The sequence below is a fragment of the Rattus rattus genome, chromosome 16 (genome assembly GCF_011064425.1).
Source record: "Rattus rattus isolate New Zealand chromosome 16, Rrattus_CSIRO_v1, whole genome shotgun sequence".
Lineage (NCBI taxonomy): Eukaryota > Metazoa > Chordata > Mammalia > Rodentia > Muridae > Rattus > Rattus rattus.
The window spans coordinates 10,665,520-10,680,204 of NC_046169.1; the positions used below are offsets into that span (position 1 = coordinate 10,665,520).

Here is a 14,685-nt window from a genome sequence, read left to right on the forward strand (position 1 = left end):
GCCAAAGGCGTGTGTGCGCAGCAAGAGCGGTGTGGCGCCGCCATCTAGTGGCCATGCACTGTCAGTACCTGAAAAGCTCCTGAAGAACTAACTGCCCAGGGCTCAGGAAAATCACAAAGGCTCAAGCAGGGCTTGAGCACCAGGAGACCTGGATGCTTCTGTGCAGGGCTACAGGAGCACATAAGAGCCCCCCGAGTCCAGCCTTCCCATATCCTTAAATTTAGGAAGCAGCATAATTAGGCAAACACCACTTGCAGGTGGACCCAGAAGGCATTGCACCCTCATGAATACACCTTGAGCTTTATTTAGATTAAAATGTCTCGTGTGACCAAGGCACAGCATGCGTTGAGAGTTGGTTCTTGCCTTCCATTTTGTCCTTCCACTGCTCTAGCAAGCCTTTGAGCTTTGATGCAGTCTCCACAGGTGCACACACACACCATGATCCGTGGCTTCACACATGTGATCTAGGGGACAACCCTGTGTCATCAGGGAAAGGACTTTTATGTGCTGCGAAGTCTTCCCAGCCCAATTTCTTTTGTAGCCTAGGCTGACCTTGAACTTCTGACCTTCCTGCCTCTACCTTCTGGGATTACAGTATGCATCACCATGTTACACTGGGGATTGAATGTAGGGCTTTGTGGCAAAGCTTCAGCTCCAGTGCGTGTTATTTCTGTCACATCAAGAACACAGGAAGCAAACAGGAGACCCAGGGACCTCCCTCCACAGAGGGCAGGGTGGGAAGGGCAGCCGACCATCGTCAGGCTCCCTGGCGATCTCCCAGCCTGAGGAGGGCAGAGAGGTCTGGGCTGTACACAGCGTTGGAAGTTTACTTGGGGACAGGTAAAATGGCTCTGTAGGTAAAGGCACTTGTCAGAGCCAGGCAATCAGCCAGGACCCACATGGCTGAAGGAGAGAACTGACCACCAAAGTCGTCTCCTCATTTCCCCGTGTGCGCTGTGGTGTGTGCAAACACCTACACATAAATATTAATTCGTTTTTTTTCTTTTTTTAATTTTTTGAGACAGGGATTCTCTGTGTAGCCCTGGCTGTCATGGCGCTCCCTCTGTAGACCAGGCTGGCCTCAAACTCAGATCTGCCGGTCTCTGTTTCTCCTGAGTACTGGGATGAAAGGCGTGTGCCCCCATTGCCCAGCATACATCATTTTTTACACTTTATTTTTCCTACACTGCTCCCTGCCCCCAAGTTCAGAAATGAGTAACAGCAGCAGCAGACCAGGCCATTTGTGCTCGGCCTAGGAAGTAACACTCAGTCACTTATCAGCTGTCAGGGCTGATTACAGCCAGCCACAGAGACAAGGAGGGATGACTCATACCCAGGGGCTGGTGACCCCAACCTCACAGCCATGTCCGCCTCCCTCCTGCTCCTCACGAGCTACCCAAGCCTGCAGCTGAGCTCTATTATCATCGACTGCCCAGGCTCTTCAGCTGAAGCCACTGTTCAGGCGGTGACTGTCCCTTCAACCTGGCAAGAGGCCAGCCTCCTTCTCCACCAGTCGGCTGACCGTACGCAGAGCCAGAGGCAGGGCCACGTTGGTGTCTTGGTGGTAGCGGGGCTGGCACACGCCCACGGTGGGTGTGAACACAAACTGGGCCACACTGGGCATCTTCAGTAGGGTTAGCAGCTCTGTAGCCCGGATCCGGATGGATTCTGTATCCTCCTCACTGTGCATAGAGCTGGTGGCTGGGTTCTGGGCCAGGGTCCGCATTTTTGACAGGAACAGTGACACCCTGGGCAAGAGAGGGTCTCAGGTCCTTAGCTGCCAAGAGTCAGTTCCCCCAAAGCACCCAAGAGCTGCCCTCCCTCCCCACCCCATCCCCCCGGGTTCCTCTCTGTGCTTCCTAGCTGGGTACCTTGGGATCAGGTCTTGGCTCCGGGAGGCTAGCTTGGTCAATGTGGTCATGAGTGCAGTGACCAGCTCTGGGGGGCAGCAGGGCAAGTCGGCTGAGGGGCGGGACTGGGTGACTTCAAACAGCAGGGCTTCCAGGGCTTCAAAGAACTTGTTGATCTGCTCTGCTGTGCACCTCTTGTCGCAGGTCACCGACAGATACTCGCCAATGGCCCACACCTAAGCCCAGAGCAGAGGGTCAGCAGGCACCAGGGCTTCCTGTTGGATGGTGGGAGGGCGGCGTGCACTTACCACACAGGTGAACATGCTGGCTCGGCTGCGGATGCTGCTCACGCTCCCCACGAACTCTAGAAGCTCTCGGGACAGTTCCACCACCAGTGATGGCTTCAGCTTACACAGCACCAGGAGCTGGGAGCTCAGCACCCTGTGAGGAGAGTGGGAACCCTGTGAGGCTGTGTACTTGGGGCAGGCCTGACCCCAGCCTACCCAACGGGAGCAGGAGAGTCAGGAGCACCTGGCTGAAGTCAGGAAGATAAAACTTGCCACCCATAGGGAACCTTTCACTCCACGGGGACATGATGGCCTGAATTCTAGGCTAGTTGAGAGTGAGGAAGGAGGGATGCTGTGAGTCTAGGAGAGCCTGGGTTGGAGTGGAGCTACCATAAATGAAGAGTACAGCACCTGCCTAGAATCCCCCAGTGAGGGGCTGGGGGCGTGGCTCAGTGGTAGAGCCCCTGCCTAGAATCCCCCAGTGAGGGGCTGGGGCGTGGCTCAGTGGTAGAGCCCCTGCCTAGAATCCCCCAGTGAGGGGCTGGGGGCGTGGCTCAGTGGTAGAGCCCCTGCCTAGAATCCCCCAGTGAGGGGGCTGGGGCGTGGCTCAGTGGTAGAGCCCCTGCCTAGAATCCCCCAGTGAGGGGGCTGGGGCGTGGCTCAGTGGTAGGAGCACTTGTCTAACATTCAGGTGGCCTTAGGCTTAATCCCCAGCACAGGTATGTATGTGTGTGAATAACCCCCCTAAAGCAGTGGTTCTCAACCTGTGGGTCACGTATCAGGTATCCTGTATGTCAGATATGTCACCATTCACAACAGTAGCAAAACTATAGTCATGAAGTAGCAATAAAATAATGTCATGGTTGGGGTCATGACTGAGACCCACCTCAGTGGACAGGACCATGTACAACAGAGACACGAGCCAATCTGAAAGGACACATCTTGGAGGAGGGAAGCCACTAGAATGTTCTTAATGGAGGATGAAATGCAGGCTGGTAGAGGAACTGGTAGTCGGCAGGGCCAGTGCTCAGGCCCCCAGCCTGTGAGCAGGACGGGAGACACAGAGCTGGTCTGTGTGCGCCATGGGCACTGTGACCCTGCCAGGCTGTGAGCCTACCTGTGCACACAGGCCTCATACTGAGGGACTGGGTAGAGGGAGTCACTTCTCTCCAGGAGCAGCAGTGCCAGCTGGCTGACGAGGGGCCCGTCGGCAGTCTGGGGTCAAGAACAGAACTGGCTCGGTCTTGAGCAGCACGACGGGGTGGAGCTCCTCCCTCCCTGGCTGCCTTCCCCAGCACCCGGGGCTGGGCGAGGACGCAGAGGCCCCGGCCTGGCTCTTGCCCTGCAGCTGCCCTTTAGAACCCCGCTATGTTGCAGGCTGTGGGGTGCACACCTTTAACCCCAGCACTTGGGAGACGGACAGAGGGAGGCAGGTCTGAGTTTATGAGGCCAGTCTGGTCCATGTGGTGAACCCCAGACTAGCAGGGTTATACAGAGAGGTGGTGTCTCAAAAACAAACAAACAAACAAACAAGAGTAAATTTAAAAAGCCTGTTCCCTGAGGCCAAGGCTCTGCCTTGTCTTGCTGAGTGACCCTGAACTGCCCATTCTGTTGCTAGACTACCTCAAGGGGTTCTGTGGGCTTCTAGTCACCTGACCTGTGGACATGCAGCCAGGAGGGAACCACTGGGCTGTGGTGGGGTGCTGGGACACACGCTGTCCTGGCTCTAGCTTATGCTGCCAGCCTCAAGTGCCCGCCCTGTCCTGAGGCTGACTGTGAACAGCCCTTTCCCTGTCTTACTCAGAGAAGCCATGGAGAGTGCAGCAGGACAAACCTCCTGGGGGGTCCGGTCCCTCTTGACTATGTGACGCCTATGGAGGAGGGCACCTGGGTGATGGGCTCACCTGGGTCACGGCCGAGAAGAAAGCCTGGAGCAAGACGGGTATTGCCTCCGCGCACTGGGCTACCCGGGCACAGCTGGCCATGGGCTTCAGCACCTGATGAAGTGGCGTCAGTCTGGGGACAAATGGGCCTACTGAGTGCTGGCCCACCCTCAGTTCCTTCCTGGAGGGATACTGTGGCCGGCTGCAGGAGGTCATGGTTCACTCACTCCTTGGGATTACATGCTCCTTGGGACTTGAGGAGACCAGAGATGTCAGGGGCTCCCAGGACAGCAGAGCCAGGGACAGGCCAGCAAGGGCCTGCCGAGGTCCTCCCACTCCCCAGAATATCTAGGTATTAGTTTTCCTGCTTGGATAGTGGACTGCTCACAGCTCTAAATGAGGGCTGGGTCAATGAGTAGAGCCCAGAAGCCCCTCCCAGCCCCAATGCCCAGGGCAGTAGTGATGGGGACCATGGCTGTCTCCTCGGGCTGAGGCTGAGAAGATACAGCCCAGTCTCTGGCATAGAACCCCACCTCTCGGTGGAGCCGCTGGCCTTGGTGCGAAGCAGGTGCCGGAAAAGTCCTTGGAACTGTGGGTCCTGGAAGGCCTCCAGGCAGCTAGGGACCCTGAGGGAGACATCCCAAAGCGGCCTTTCCGACGGGGTCTGTGTGGACCTAAGAGGACAGAGGCTAGGCTGGGACGAAACTCTTAGCACAAGTCGCCCATAGCCCTATTTGACTTGATGTCGGGGCACTGGCTTTCGGGGATGGGGAACGACTCCGTACAGAACATGGGAGGCTCCCTTTGATGGACATGGCTGTGCTGAGGAGGCCAGGGGCTCAGGGGCTACTCCGGATGGCAAATGGCCCAGAGATGTACTTCTGTGGGCTAAAGCCAGGGCTGGGGGATCGGGAGAACTAAGGAGCAGCGCTAGTGCCCAGGTGCGTGGGAGGGGACAGGGCTGAGCAGGCCAGAGTGGGCTCACCTGAGCTGTAGGTCCAGGGCAGCAGTCAGACAGGGCAGGTCAAGCAGGGCATGCAACATCTCCACAGCGGTGCCGGCATCCACGAGAGCAGGGAGGAGTGCCACAAACTCGGCTGTGAGCGGAGGGCTGTTCCAAGCCAGGAACTGCAGGGTACACAATGGCTCAGCAGGCGAGAGGATGCTAGCTGGCATGGCCTCATCCGGTGGCCTCCTACTGCCCACTCACAGCACAGACGCTGTGTAGAGGGACACGCCTCCCCCGTCCCCCACGGCCTGTGACGAGGCTGTCTGCCTTTGGCTATGGCGCATGTTTTACTTACTATTGCTAATGTGAGCGTGTGCACGCGTACACATCAGTGGACGCCAAAGGTTGTCTCTGTTTACCACGTGGGTTGCAGGGACACAACTCTGACTGCCAGGTCTCGCAGCAAGTGTCTTTACTAGCTAGAGTCACCTCTCTGGTCACATCTGCTACTTTGTTTCTTCTTTTGCAGTCAATTTTGTGCCAGCAATAAAGGTGGCCATTACTTGTTTTCTTTAGGAAAAGGAGTCTTGGGGTAGGGAGGTGGCTCGGAGAGTAAGGTGACTGCTGACAGGCAGAAGGATCTGTAAAAGCACACGGTAGTGTGCACCCAAAACCCCAGTGCTGGGGAGGCAGAGACCGTACGTTACTGGGCCTGGATGGCCATTCAGTCTAGGCACACCCGTGAGCTCCCAGTAAAGTGAGATTCTGTTTCCAAAGAGGGGAGGACATGATTAATGTGATAAAAATCGAGGCTCTAAGTCCAAACCCCCAGAACCCACGTAAAACTGCACTGGGTAGCACATGATCGAGACTCCAGTGCTCCTACTGCAAGGAGGCAGACAAGAGTCCCAGGAAGGCCACGGGCCAACTAGCCTGGCATATGCAGGTTAGCAAACGGAGAACCGGTCTCAACCAACAAGGTGGAGGGTAAAACCCAGCACCCAAGTTTGTGCTATCATCTCCACACACATACACCTAGACTCATGTACACGAATACATGCATGCCCAGCAGACAGACAGACAGACAAGACAGACACACACACACACAGAGCTAGTGGGTTGCACAAGGTGCCTATAGAGGTCAGAAGAGGGCACTACATGCCTTGTGACTAGAGTTACAGATGGTTGTGTGATTCCCTATGCAGGTCCTCTGCAAGAGCAGCCAGTGTCCTTAACCACTGAGCCATCTCTCCAGCGCCTAGGTTTTTCTTTTTGTTGTTTGCTGTTTTTGTTGTATAGCCTAAGCTCTTCTGTAGACCAGGCTGGCCTCAAACACTTCGAAATCCCCATGCCTCAGTCTCCTGAGTGCTGGCATTACAGCTGTGCACCACTGCATCACATCTGGCTTTGTTTGCTTTTGGAGGCAGGGTGTCATGTAGCCCAGGATGGCCTGGAACTGCTATGTAACCAAAGCAGGCCTTGAACTCCTACTTCTGATCCTTGGCTCCACCTCCCCTGTGCTGAGATTACACGTGTGAAGCACCTGCTCTGGTTTCCAGGTGGCTGCCCGAGATAACTCTGGATGCCATGATACATGGGAACCCCTAGGCCCATGCCTCACCACACCCCAAACTGAAATCAACTTAAGAGGGAACCCCTAACCCCACACCCAATGAAGCCCACACATGCCTTGAATAGATTCGGGAAGCTCATCCGGAGAAGGCTGAGAAAGTGGGGGTCGAACAGAGCCAGGTTGTGCGTGCAGAAGTGTATGACCTCGAAGGCCAGAGTCGGGCTGTGGAAGCGCTCGGACGGGAGACTGCCTAGCAGCTGCGCGTAGATGGCTTCTGCATCCATGGCGGCCGCCTCCCCTGAAAGACAGCAGACACCACCATGCATTAGGACCTACAGCAATAGATCTGCAGTGACGCAGGATAAGGATTCCTACTCTAGGCCAGAGCTCAGCCAGCCTGGCCGAGCCTCCAGGGCTGCATGAGTCTTCAGAGACGTTGCCACCTCCCTGAGGTCAGAGCACAAACCACAGGGGCACTGTCAGGAAGGTGGCAGGCCTCAACTTTTCACTTCCATGGGCCCATGATACATTAGAGTCCTGAGCTTGGCACAGAACTATAATCTCAGTTATTCTGGACGCTGAACAGAAGAATCACAAGTTCAAGAACAGCCTGGGCAACACTGTAAGAACCCATTCCAAAATAAAGGGAGGCTGGGTGTACTGGCTGGTCTGTGTGTCAGACTTGACACAAGCTAGAGTCATCAGAGGAAGGAGCCTTAATGGAGAAAATGCCTCCGTGAGACCCAGCTGTGAGGGATTTCCTCATGAGTGATGAATGGGGGAGGGCCCAGCCCACAGTGGGTCCTGGGTTCTCTAAGAAGGCAGACTGAACAAGCCACGGATAACCAGCCAGTAAGCAGCGCCTTTCCATGGCCTCTGCATCAGCTCCGGCCTCCAGGTTCCAGCCCTGCTTAAGTTCCTGCCCTGACTTCCTCCAATGATGGACTACGATCTGGAAGTGTAAGCCAAATAAACTCTTTCCTCCCCAACTTGCTGTTTTGGTCATGGTGTTTCATTACAACAACAGACACACTAAGACACTGGGTGTGGTGGCACACTCTTAAGCCCAGTACCTGGGAGACAAGGCAGATGGGTCTCCATGAGTTCTAGGTTACCCAAAGTTACACAGGAGAAAAACCAAAACAACCAACCAACCAACCAACAATAAAACAAAGCAATCAAAATACAAAGAGTGCTGGGAATAAAACTCAGTGGTAGAGCCCCTGCCTAGAATCCCCCAGTGAGGGGCTGGGAATAAAATTCAGTGGTAGAGCCCCTGCCTAGAATCCCCCAGTGAGGGTCTGGGGGCGTGGCTCAGTGGTAGAGCCCCTGCCTAGAATCCCCCAGTGAGGGGCTGGGGTGTGGCTCAGTGGTAGAGCCCCTGCCTAGAATCCCCCAGTGAGGGGCTGGGGTGTGGCTCAGTGGTAGAGCCCTGCCTAGAATCCCCCAGTGAGGGGCTGGGGTGTGGCTCAGTGGTAGAGCCCCTGGAATCCCCCAGTGAGGGGCTGGGTGTGGCTCAGTGGTAGAGCCCCTGCCTAGAATCCCCCAGTGAGGGGCTGGGGTGTGGCTCAGTGGTAGAGCCCCTGCCTAGAATCCCCCAGTGAGGGGCTGGGTGTGGCTCGGCAGACACACTTGTCTAGTATGAGAAGGACCTGGGTTCCATACCCAGCACTACCAATAAATAAAACAAAACAAAAACATGAATATGATAGCCTCTAAGTGCGGAAGACCCTGGTCTTTGTGGTCTGTTTCCCGTGCACCCAGACTCACCGTGGTTCAGGAAGAACTGGGCAAGAGGCACCAGAGCCCGCTCGCTGCCAGGGTCTTCGCCCAGCCTCCTGTGCAGTGGCTTCAGGCAGGAGAGGGTACGATAAAGGAAGGAGGGGTCCTGCCGGCACAGCACATCTAGCACCAACACAGCTTCCACCAGGCACTGCGGGGACACTGCGCTCTGTCATGGGTCCAGGCAGCACCCGCCCCAGCTACCCTGCAGCCTACTTACGGCTTTCTGTAGGTCCGAGTCCCCCTTCCTCAGCGCTCCTGGAACAGAGAGAGCCAGCTGTCTCTAAACAGCCCACGAGCGTAAGGCTGCGGCCGTGGGCAGTCGTGTGACCAGAGTCCACCCTGGACGGCCGTGTGGGACGGGGCCAGGTGTCGGCAGCCTGGGGACTCACTCCGGTTACTCTGCTCCAACAGGCGCTGGCAGTACTCAAAGGCCACCTCCCTCAGCCGCTCCCGAGGGGGCAGCAGCCGGCTGGCAGTGGAGGCCGCGGAGAGCACAGACAGCATGGAGCCCTCCAGCTCTGACTTGTCATCTGTAGGAGAAAAGACACCTTGATGCCCCTGGGTGGACGGACAGACTGGCAGAGGACATGCTCTGGCAGCCCCCCCAGTGTTCAAGGTCAGAGGCATGAGGCTGCTGTCACTCAGTGCCAGGTGCCCACATCTGCCTGGGCTGCTGATTGGCTTTTCTGTTTCGTTTTCAGTGTATGAAAACAAGTCTTGGGCTGGAGAGGTGGCTCAGTGGTTAAGAGCACCGACTGCTCTTCCCGAGGTCCTGAGTTCAGTTCCCAGCAACCACATGGTGGCTCACAACCACCTGTAATGGGATCCGATGCCCTCTTCTGGGGTGCATGAAGAGAGCAATGGTGTACTCATATATAATAAATAAATAATTCTTAAAAGCAAAACAAAACAAGGTCTTGTGGTGTAGCTGAGGCTGATCTCAAACTTATAATCCTCCTGCCTCAGGGTCCAAAGTTGCTGGCATGATAGGTATCACTACCCTTTGTGTTGTTTTCTGTTGTTTCTGAGACAGGGTCTCAACACAGGTTCCACACTATGTAGTTGAGACTGACTTTGAACCCTTGATCCTCCTGCCTTCACCTCCCAAGTGCTGGGTTCGTAGGCACACACCACCATGAGAGGCTCGGTCTGACTCTATACTCCAAGTCTACAGATGGTGCGGGATCAGATGGGCCTGGGGTACTGCCCTGGAGGACCCGCCTGGCTCTCTGGGAACACTGCAGCACCTTGTGGAGACACCGGTACGCCTACAAATGGCACTGGTTCTTCCTGGGGTCAGCGGGCCCTGTTGCTGGCCTCCAAACCATCGCACACCTTGCTCGGCCTACAGACACCTGTGGTGTCCATCTAGGCGACAGTGTAGGGCACAGTGCCTCCTGCCCACCGTCTCTGCCTGTCCCCAAGCCATAGTGTACTTGTGCTCCCTACCCCTCAGTGCCCTGTCCCATCCCAGGTGCACCTGCATCTGGGCTGCCAGGGTCCTCGGGGCCGCTGTGCAGCAACCATTTCCTCAGCACGGAGAAGGCCTGCATGTTCACCCACTGGTCCTCTGTGAAGTGCTGGCCCGTGGAGAGTACCGTGAAGAAGTCAGAAGCCACTGCTCCATCCACCTCGGTGATGGGACCTGGCTGTGGGAGGAAGCACAGGGCTGGGGATGAGTCGTTGGGCCCATAAACTACTCAGGAGGACAGAAGTCATGTGAGGCTGTGTGCTCCAGCATGGCCCAGAAGCCTGCAGTCCCCACCCTCTCCCAAGGTGGTACACAAGATGCACCTGCACCCGAGATCCAGGCCGGCCTACCCCAACACCTAGAGACACGATTCTGACTCCAGTGCAGACGTGTGTCATGCAGTGCGCTGAGCAGGAGCCACACAAGCTAGGGCTGGCCAGACGCAAAGCGTACCGCCACCCCAATCCCAGGACACCCGTCCACTCTGAGGTGGGGACAGCAAGGAGAGGTCTCATTGGAACCAAGAGGAAGGACATATGGCATCCACAGGACCCTGCCTGGTGAGACTGGCTACGTGTGGTACCCACGTGTGGGACAGAGGGAGCTCTATCAGAAATGACACAGTCTCTTGTACATCAGTCCGTCCTTGCATTTGCTATGTAGCCAAAGATGACTCTGAAATCCTGATTCTCTTGCTCCAGGTGTGGACCAGCATTACAGATGTGCACGACCGTTAGAGGGGTGCACCACTGCGCTCAGTCTACGCGGTGCTGGGGCTTGAGCCAAGGGCCTCATGCGTGCTAGCCAAGGGCTAGCCACATACCCAGCTGTGACGGAGCTTCTGTGGTTTCAACTCCCCGGGGTCCCGAGGCAGTGGGGACTCACCTGCCGGGTCCTGGGCGTAGAGAAGAAGCCCCCTGAATATGGAAGCCCTTGCTGGATGCTGGCGTAGCGGAGCCAGTCTACCAGCCTTTTGCTGAGCAGGTTGGTCTGGTCTGTGGGAAGGGAAGGGGTACAGTGGGGGGAAGTTAAACCCCCAGACTCCCAGGCGGTGCTGAGTTTGTTCAAGAGAAATTGGTGCTCAAGAGAACCCAACACCGTGGGTCTAACCTGGTAAGCTCGACCCTCCCTCCACCACACCCTATACTACAGTCGCAGTGGGAAAGGAGCCAAGAAGGCTTTCTTGGAAAGAAGCATCCAGTACCTTCCACGAGGATGCCTGGGGCAAGGCCAATGACCTTGGACAGGACGGGGAGGAGGGGCCTGACACTGGGCCCCTCAGGCTGCCGGTTCTCCAGGATCTTGAAGATGCGTTGGCTCACTTGTCTGATCTCTCCTTTCCTGTCTCCCTTCAAAGCAGGACAGGGCGCTGAGGACATGGCTCAGCTGATAAATCGAGTGCCTTACCCGCTCACGGACCTGAGTTCAAGCCCAGAGAGCGTCAGGAAAGTACACTGTAGCCTCTCTCCAAGTTCGGAGAATATCAGAAGGGCAGCCCAGGCTCTAAAGTCAGATTTAGATACCAACAGAGACCTAGTGTGTGTGTGTGTGTGTGTGTGTGTGTGTGTGTGTGTGTGTGTGTGTGTGTGCACATTCGAGTATGTGTGTTCATGTGCATGAGATGGGAGAGGGCAGGGGGCTATGCACACTTGAGATAATCATTAGACCATCCAAGGGAATGGGCATCGAGCTGACAGTACATGGAGGGACACAAACCAGCTTGCTGTATTCCTAAGACCCCCAGAACCACCAGAAACAGACTCCACTCACCCCTTTCCTACCCTACCCCCAACGGTGGCAACTGCATTACCTGGGCCAAGAGCACAGAGGCCACAAGGCTAAGCTGCCGGGTGTTTTGGGTGTGATCACAGGACAGGGCCAGGTCATTAAAAGGCGACATCTCTCTCAAGATAGCAGCACAGAGGACCTGGAGCTGCTCAGGGCTTGTGGGCAAGCAGAGAGTGGTCTGCAACAGGTCCACACACGCCTTCTCCAGCCTGGAAGGTGAGACCTATGTCCAGTACACTGGCATCCCAGGGAAGCTGGCTGGCAGATGCACAGGGACCCAAAGCAGGGCTGCCCACTCACCTCCGGGGATACTTGGTGGCTGAGACTATGAGGAAGAGTCTCTGTAGGGCATCCACAGTGGCCGGCCCTGGGGCTTCCTGAAGCAGCTTAGTGACCCTGGAGCAGAAGCGCTGCAACTCCTCATCCTGGATCTCCCTGAGGAAGGAAGGGGGACCACAGTGCTGCTAATCCACATCCCCAGCTGGGGACTGTCCCTACGCAGCACAGAGAAAGCAGGGAGCAGCACCCAGGCTCACAGTGCCTGGGGGTGGATTGATAGGAACTGGGGTACAGACAGGTTCCTCCCCTGGAACTGAGATGCGGCATTCCCAGTTTCCTGGTGATACCCCTTAATGGTGAGGCATACAGCTTTGCTCTGTTGCTCCCATGACAAAAAGAAAACTCTGTTTTAAGGTTTCTATTCTTCTTTGAGACGGGGCCTCGCTTTGTAGCCCAGGCTAGCCTGGAGCTTGCAGCAATCCTCCTGCCTCGGCTTCCATGCACCAGTAAAAGGTTTTATGAACCTTTCAAAAGTCAAGAATATTTAGTTCAAGTTGCCTCTCTTCCTCTCTTAGAGAGTCTTGCTATGTAGCCCAGGTTGGCTAACCTTCAACTTACTACATAGCCCAGACTCAAACTTTTAATCCCCATTCCTTGTGCGCTCCCAAGGTGTGTGGGTGCGCACAACCATGCCTGGCTCCCCCTCCCCCAGGGCCTTGCACACAGTAAGAGCTCCATTGCTAGCACTCACGCCTGTTGAAAGCTGTCTTTCAACCCGGCTTCAGGGAGCCTTGTGAGAAGAGCAGTGTAAAGCTTCTATACTGAAGAGATCACAGCAGAGTGTAAAGGGAGCCTGATACATCACTGGCCTAATGCAGATACTCTGGGACTGAACCAGGCTTCAGTGTGGAAATGGGTTTCCTTGCTTTTATTCCAAGCTTAACAGCAAGGAAAAGAGGGGGAAAGAGCGCCTGCCTACATGCATGTGGCCCCAGGTTCCAACCCCAGCACCACAACGAAAAGGCCTGAAATGATGAAGGAATTGCCCGGTGTGGTGGCAAGGACCTATAATGCCAGCACTTGGGAGGCAGAGGCAGATGGATCTCTGTGAGTCTGAGGCCAGCTTGGCCTACATAATTATAGGGGCCACACAGTAAGATTCTGTCTCAGCTAATGTGGATGGATGGATGGATGGATGGATGGATGGATGGATGGATGGATGGATGGATCAGTTGCCTGTGGGCGCTGAGGAGGAGAGGTCTCCTGACAGGGCTGACAGTCTGCAGACTGCCCACATTTTGGACCTGCCTGTCAGATGCTTGAACTTGGCCCCTAGGAATTGGAAGACTGACAGGTGGCCTCTCTCCGTAGCTACTGCATGTCCTAGAAGTCTGTGAAGGCTGCAGGACGTTCTCCGATAGCTTCCCACCACCCCAGCTGGCTGTTTCCTACATCCTCCACCCAGGGTCATATTAAGGAACCTACAGAACAAACTGGCCCAGGGTTGTGCCCAATGGGGGCAGAGTGATAAACCACATACGCTATGAGATAGGATGACACTATTTTTGTGTTAGCATGAAGAAGTCCCCATGGAACACACTGCTTTTTTTTTTTTTTTTTTGGTTCTTTTTTTCGGAGCTGGGGACCGAACCCAGGGCCTTGCGCTTCCTAGGCAAGCGCTCTACCGCTGAGCTAAATCCCCAACCCCAACACACTGCTTTAAAATGAGAACTATCCACCCATTACTGAAGGCAAGGAGGGCTGTGGGCGGACGTGTGGCTGGGTCACCATTTTCTTAATAGATCTTAAGAGAACTGTCTTTATTTCTTTATTACTTTATGTATGCGCATGTTGGGGTGCAGAAGACGACAACTTACTGGACTTGATTTTCTCCTTCCTCCACGAGGGCCCCAGGGGTCGAATCGAAGGAGTCAGGCTTGGCAGCAAGCGCATTTACCTATTAAGCCCCTCTGTCTTCGGAGTTCTGTCTCCGAGTTCGTAGACCCCAGACTTGCGCTAGCTCCCGGAGATCCCAGAGACCTTATCCATTCTAATCTTTCCCCACGAGTGGCCCAGCTGAGTCCAGACTTGTCCCTTTGCATTTGAGGTTTACCAAATGCATCAGGTCTGGGTTTCTGCTAGTCGTTTCGTTTAATTACATACCATTGGACTAGCTAGTTGGGAAGGAAGGCGCAACCTAGACGCTGAGCGCCAGAACCAGCACTGGCATAGCCCCAGACACGATGGGGAGGATTCCTTGGCTGGGTCCTGTGCCTCACACTCCACGAAGGCCACCCTGAGCCCAGGACTCGTTGCCACACGGGGCCCGAGCTACGCAGCGGGACCACCGCCTCCCCCATCCTCCCCAGCTTCGTCTCACGCCCCGTGCCCCCGGCCCCAGATCCGCAGACCTGGCCTGGTGCAGCAGACTCTCCGCGCCCGCCGAGAACATGCCGCCACAGCCCCAAGCCCACCGGCGACCGAAATGTTGTCGCGGGCTTCCGGGATCGTGTCACGTGGCATGTCACGTGACCGAGCTGTGTTTCCCTTCCTCTTTCGTCCCACCTCCTAGCTGCATCACGTGGGAGAATCTGGAGCCTTAGCTGCCGGCTTCCTGTGCCACACCACGTGGGCGAATCCCCCACTAGGGACAGACCAACTTCCGGTCCTGCGGAAGGAGGCCTTGGCCGAAACGTACAGCTCATCTCCCGGGCTTTTATCCACGTCAGCCAGCAGCTGGGAGCCATGGGACCGTGGTCCTGGTCCTTGGAGCCCAGAGCTCTCGGCCCCGGAACAGTTTCCTTTGACCCCGGAACTGCT

The 14,685-nt window shown here is 55.8% G+C and overlaps 1 protein-coding gene across 1 annotated transcript; it reads right to left on the minus strand.

The window, feature by feature from the left end:
* Positions 1-1,158: 1,158 nt before the first annotated feature.
* Positions 1,159-14,375, minus strand: Ap5z1 (adaptor related protein complex 5 subunit zeta 1). The gene is made up of 17 exons (XM_032886844.1): positions 14,277-14,375; positions 11,887-12,021; positions 11,609-11,795; positions 11,003-11,147; positions 10,684-10,793; positions 9,808-9,976; positions 8,717-8,857; positions 8,545-8,582; positions 8,313-8,475; positions 6,659-6,840; positions 5,006-5,148; positions 4,554-4,694; positions 4,042-4,153; positions 3,255-3,352; positions 2,159-2,291; positions 1,872-2,086; positions 1,159-1,748 (listed from the first exon to the last, which is right to left on the minus strand). The coding sequence occupies exons 1-17, from the start codon at positions 14,315-14,317 to the stop codon at positions 1,478-1,480; spliced, it is 2,424 nt and encodes an 807-aa protein (XP_032742735.1). The 5' UTR covers positions 14,318-14,375; the 3' UTR covers positions 1,159-1,477.
* Positions 14,376-14,685: the final 310 nt, after the last annotated feature.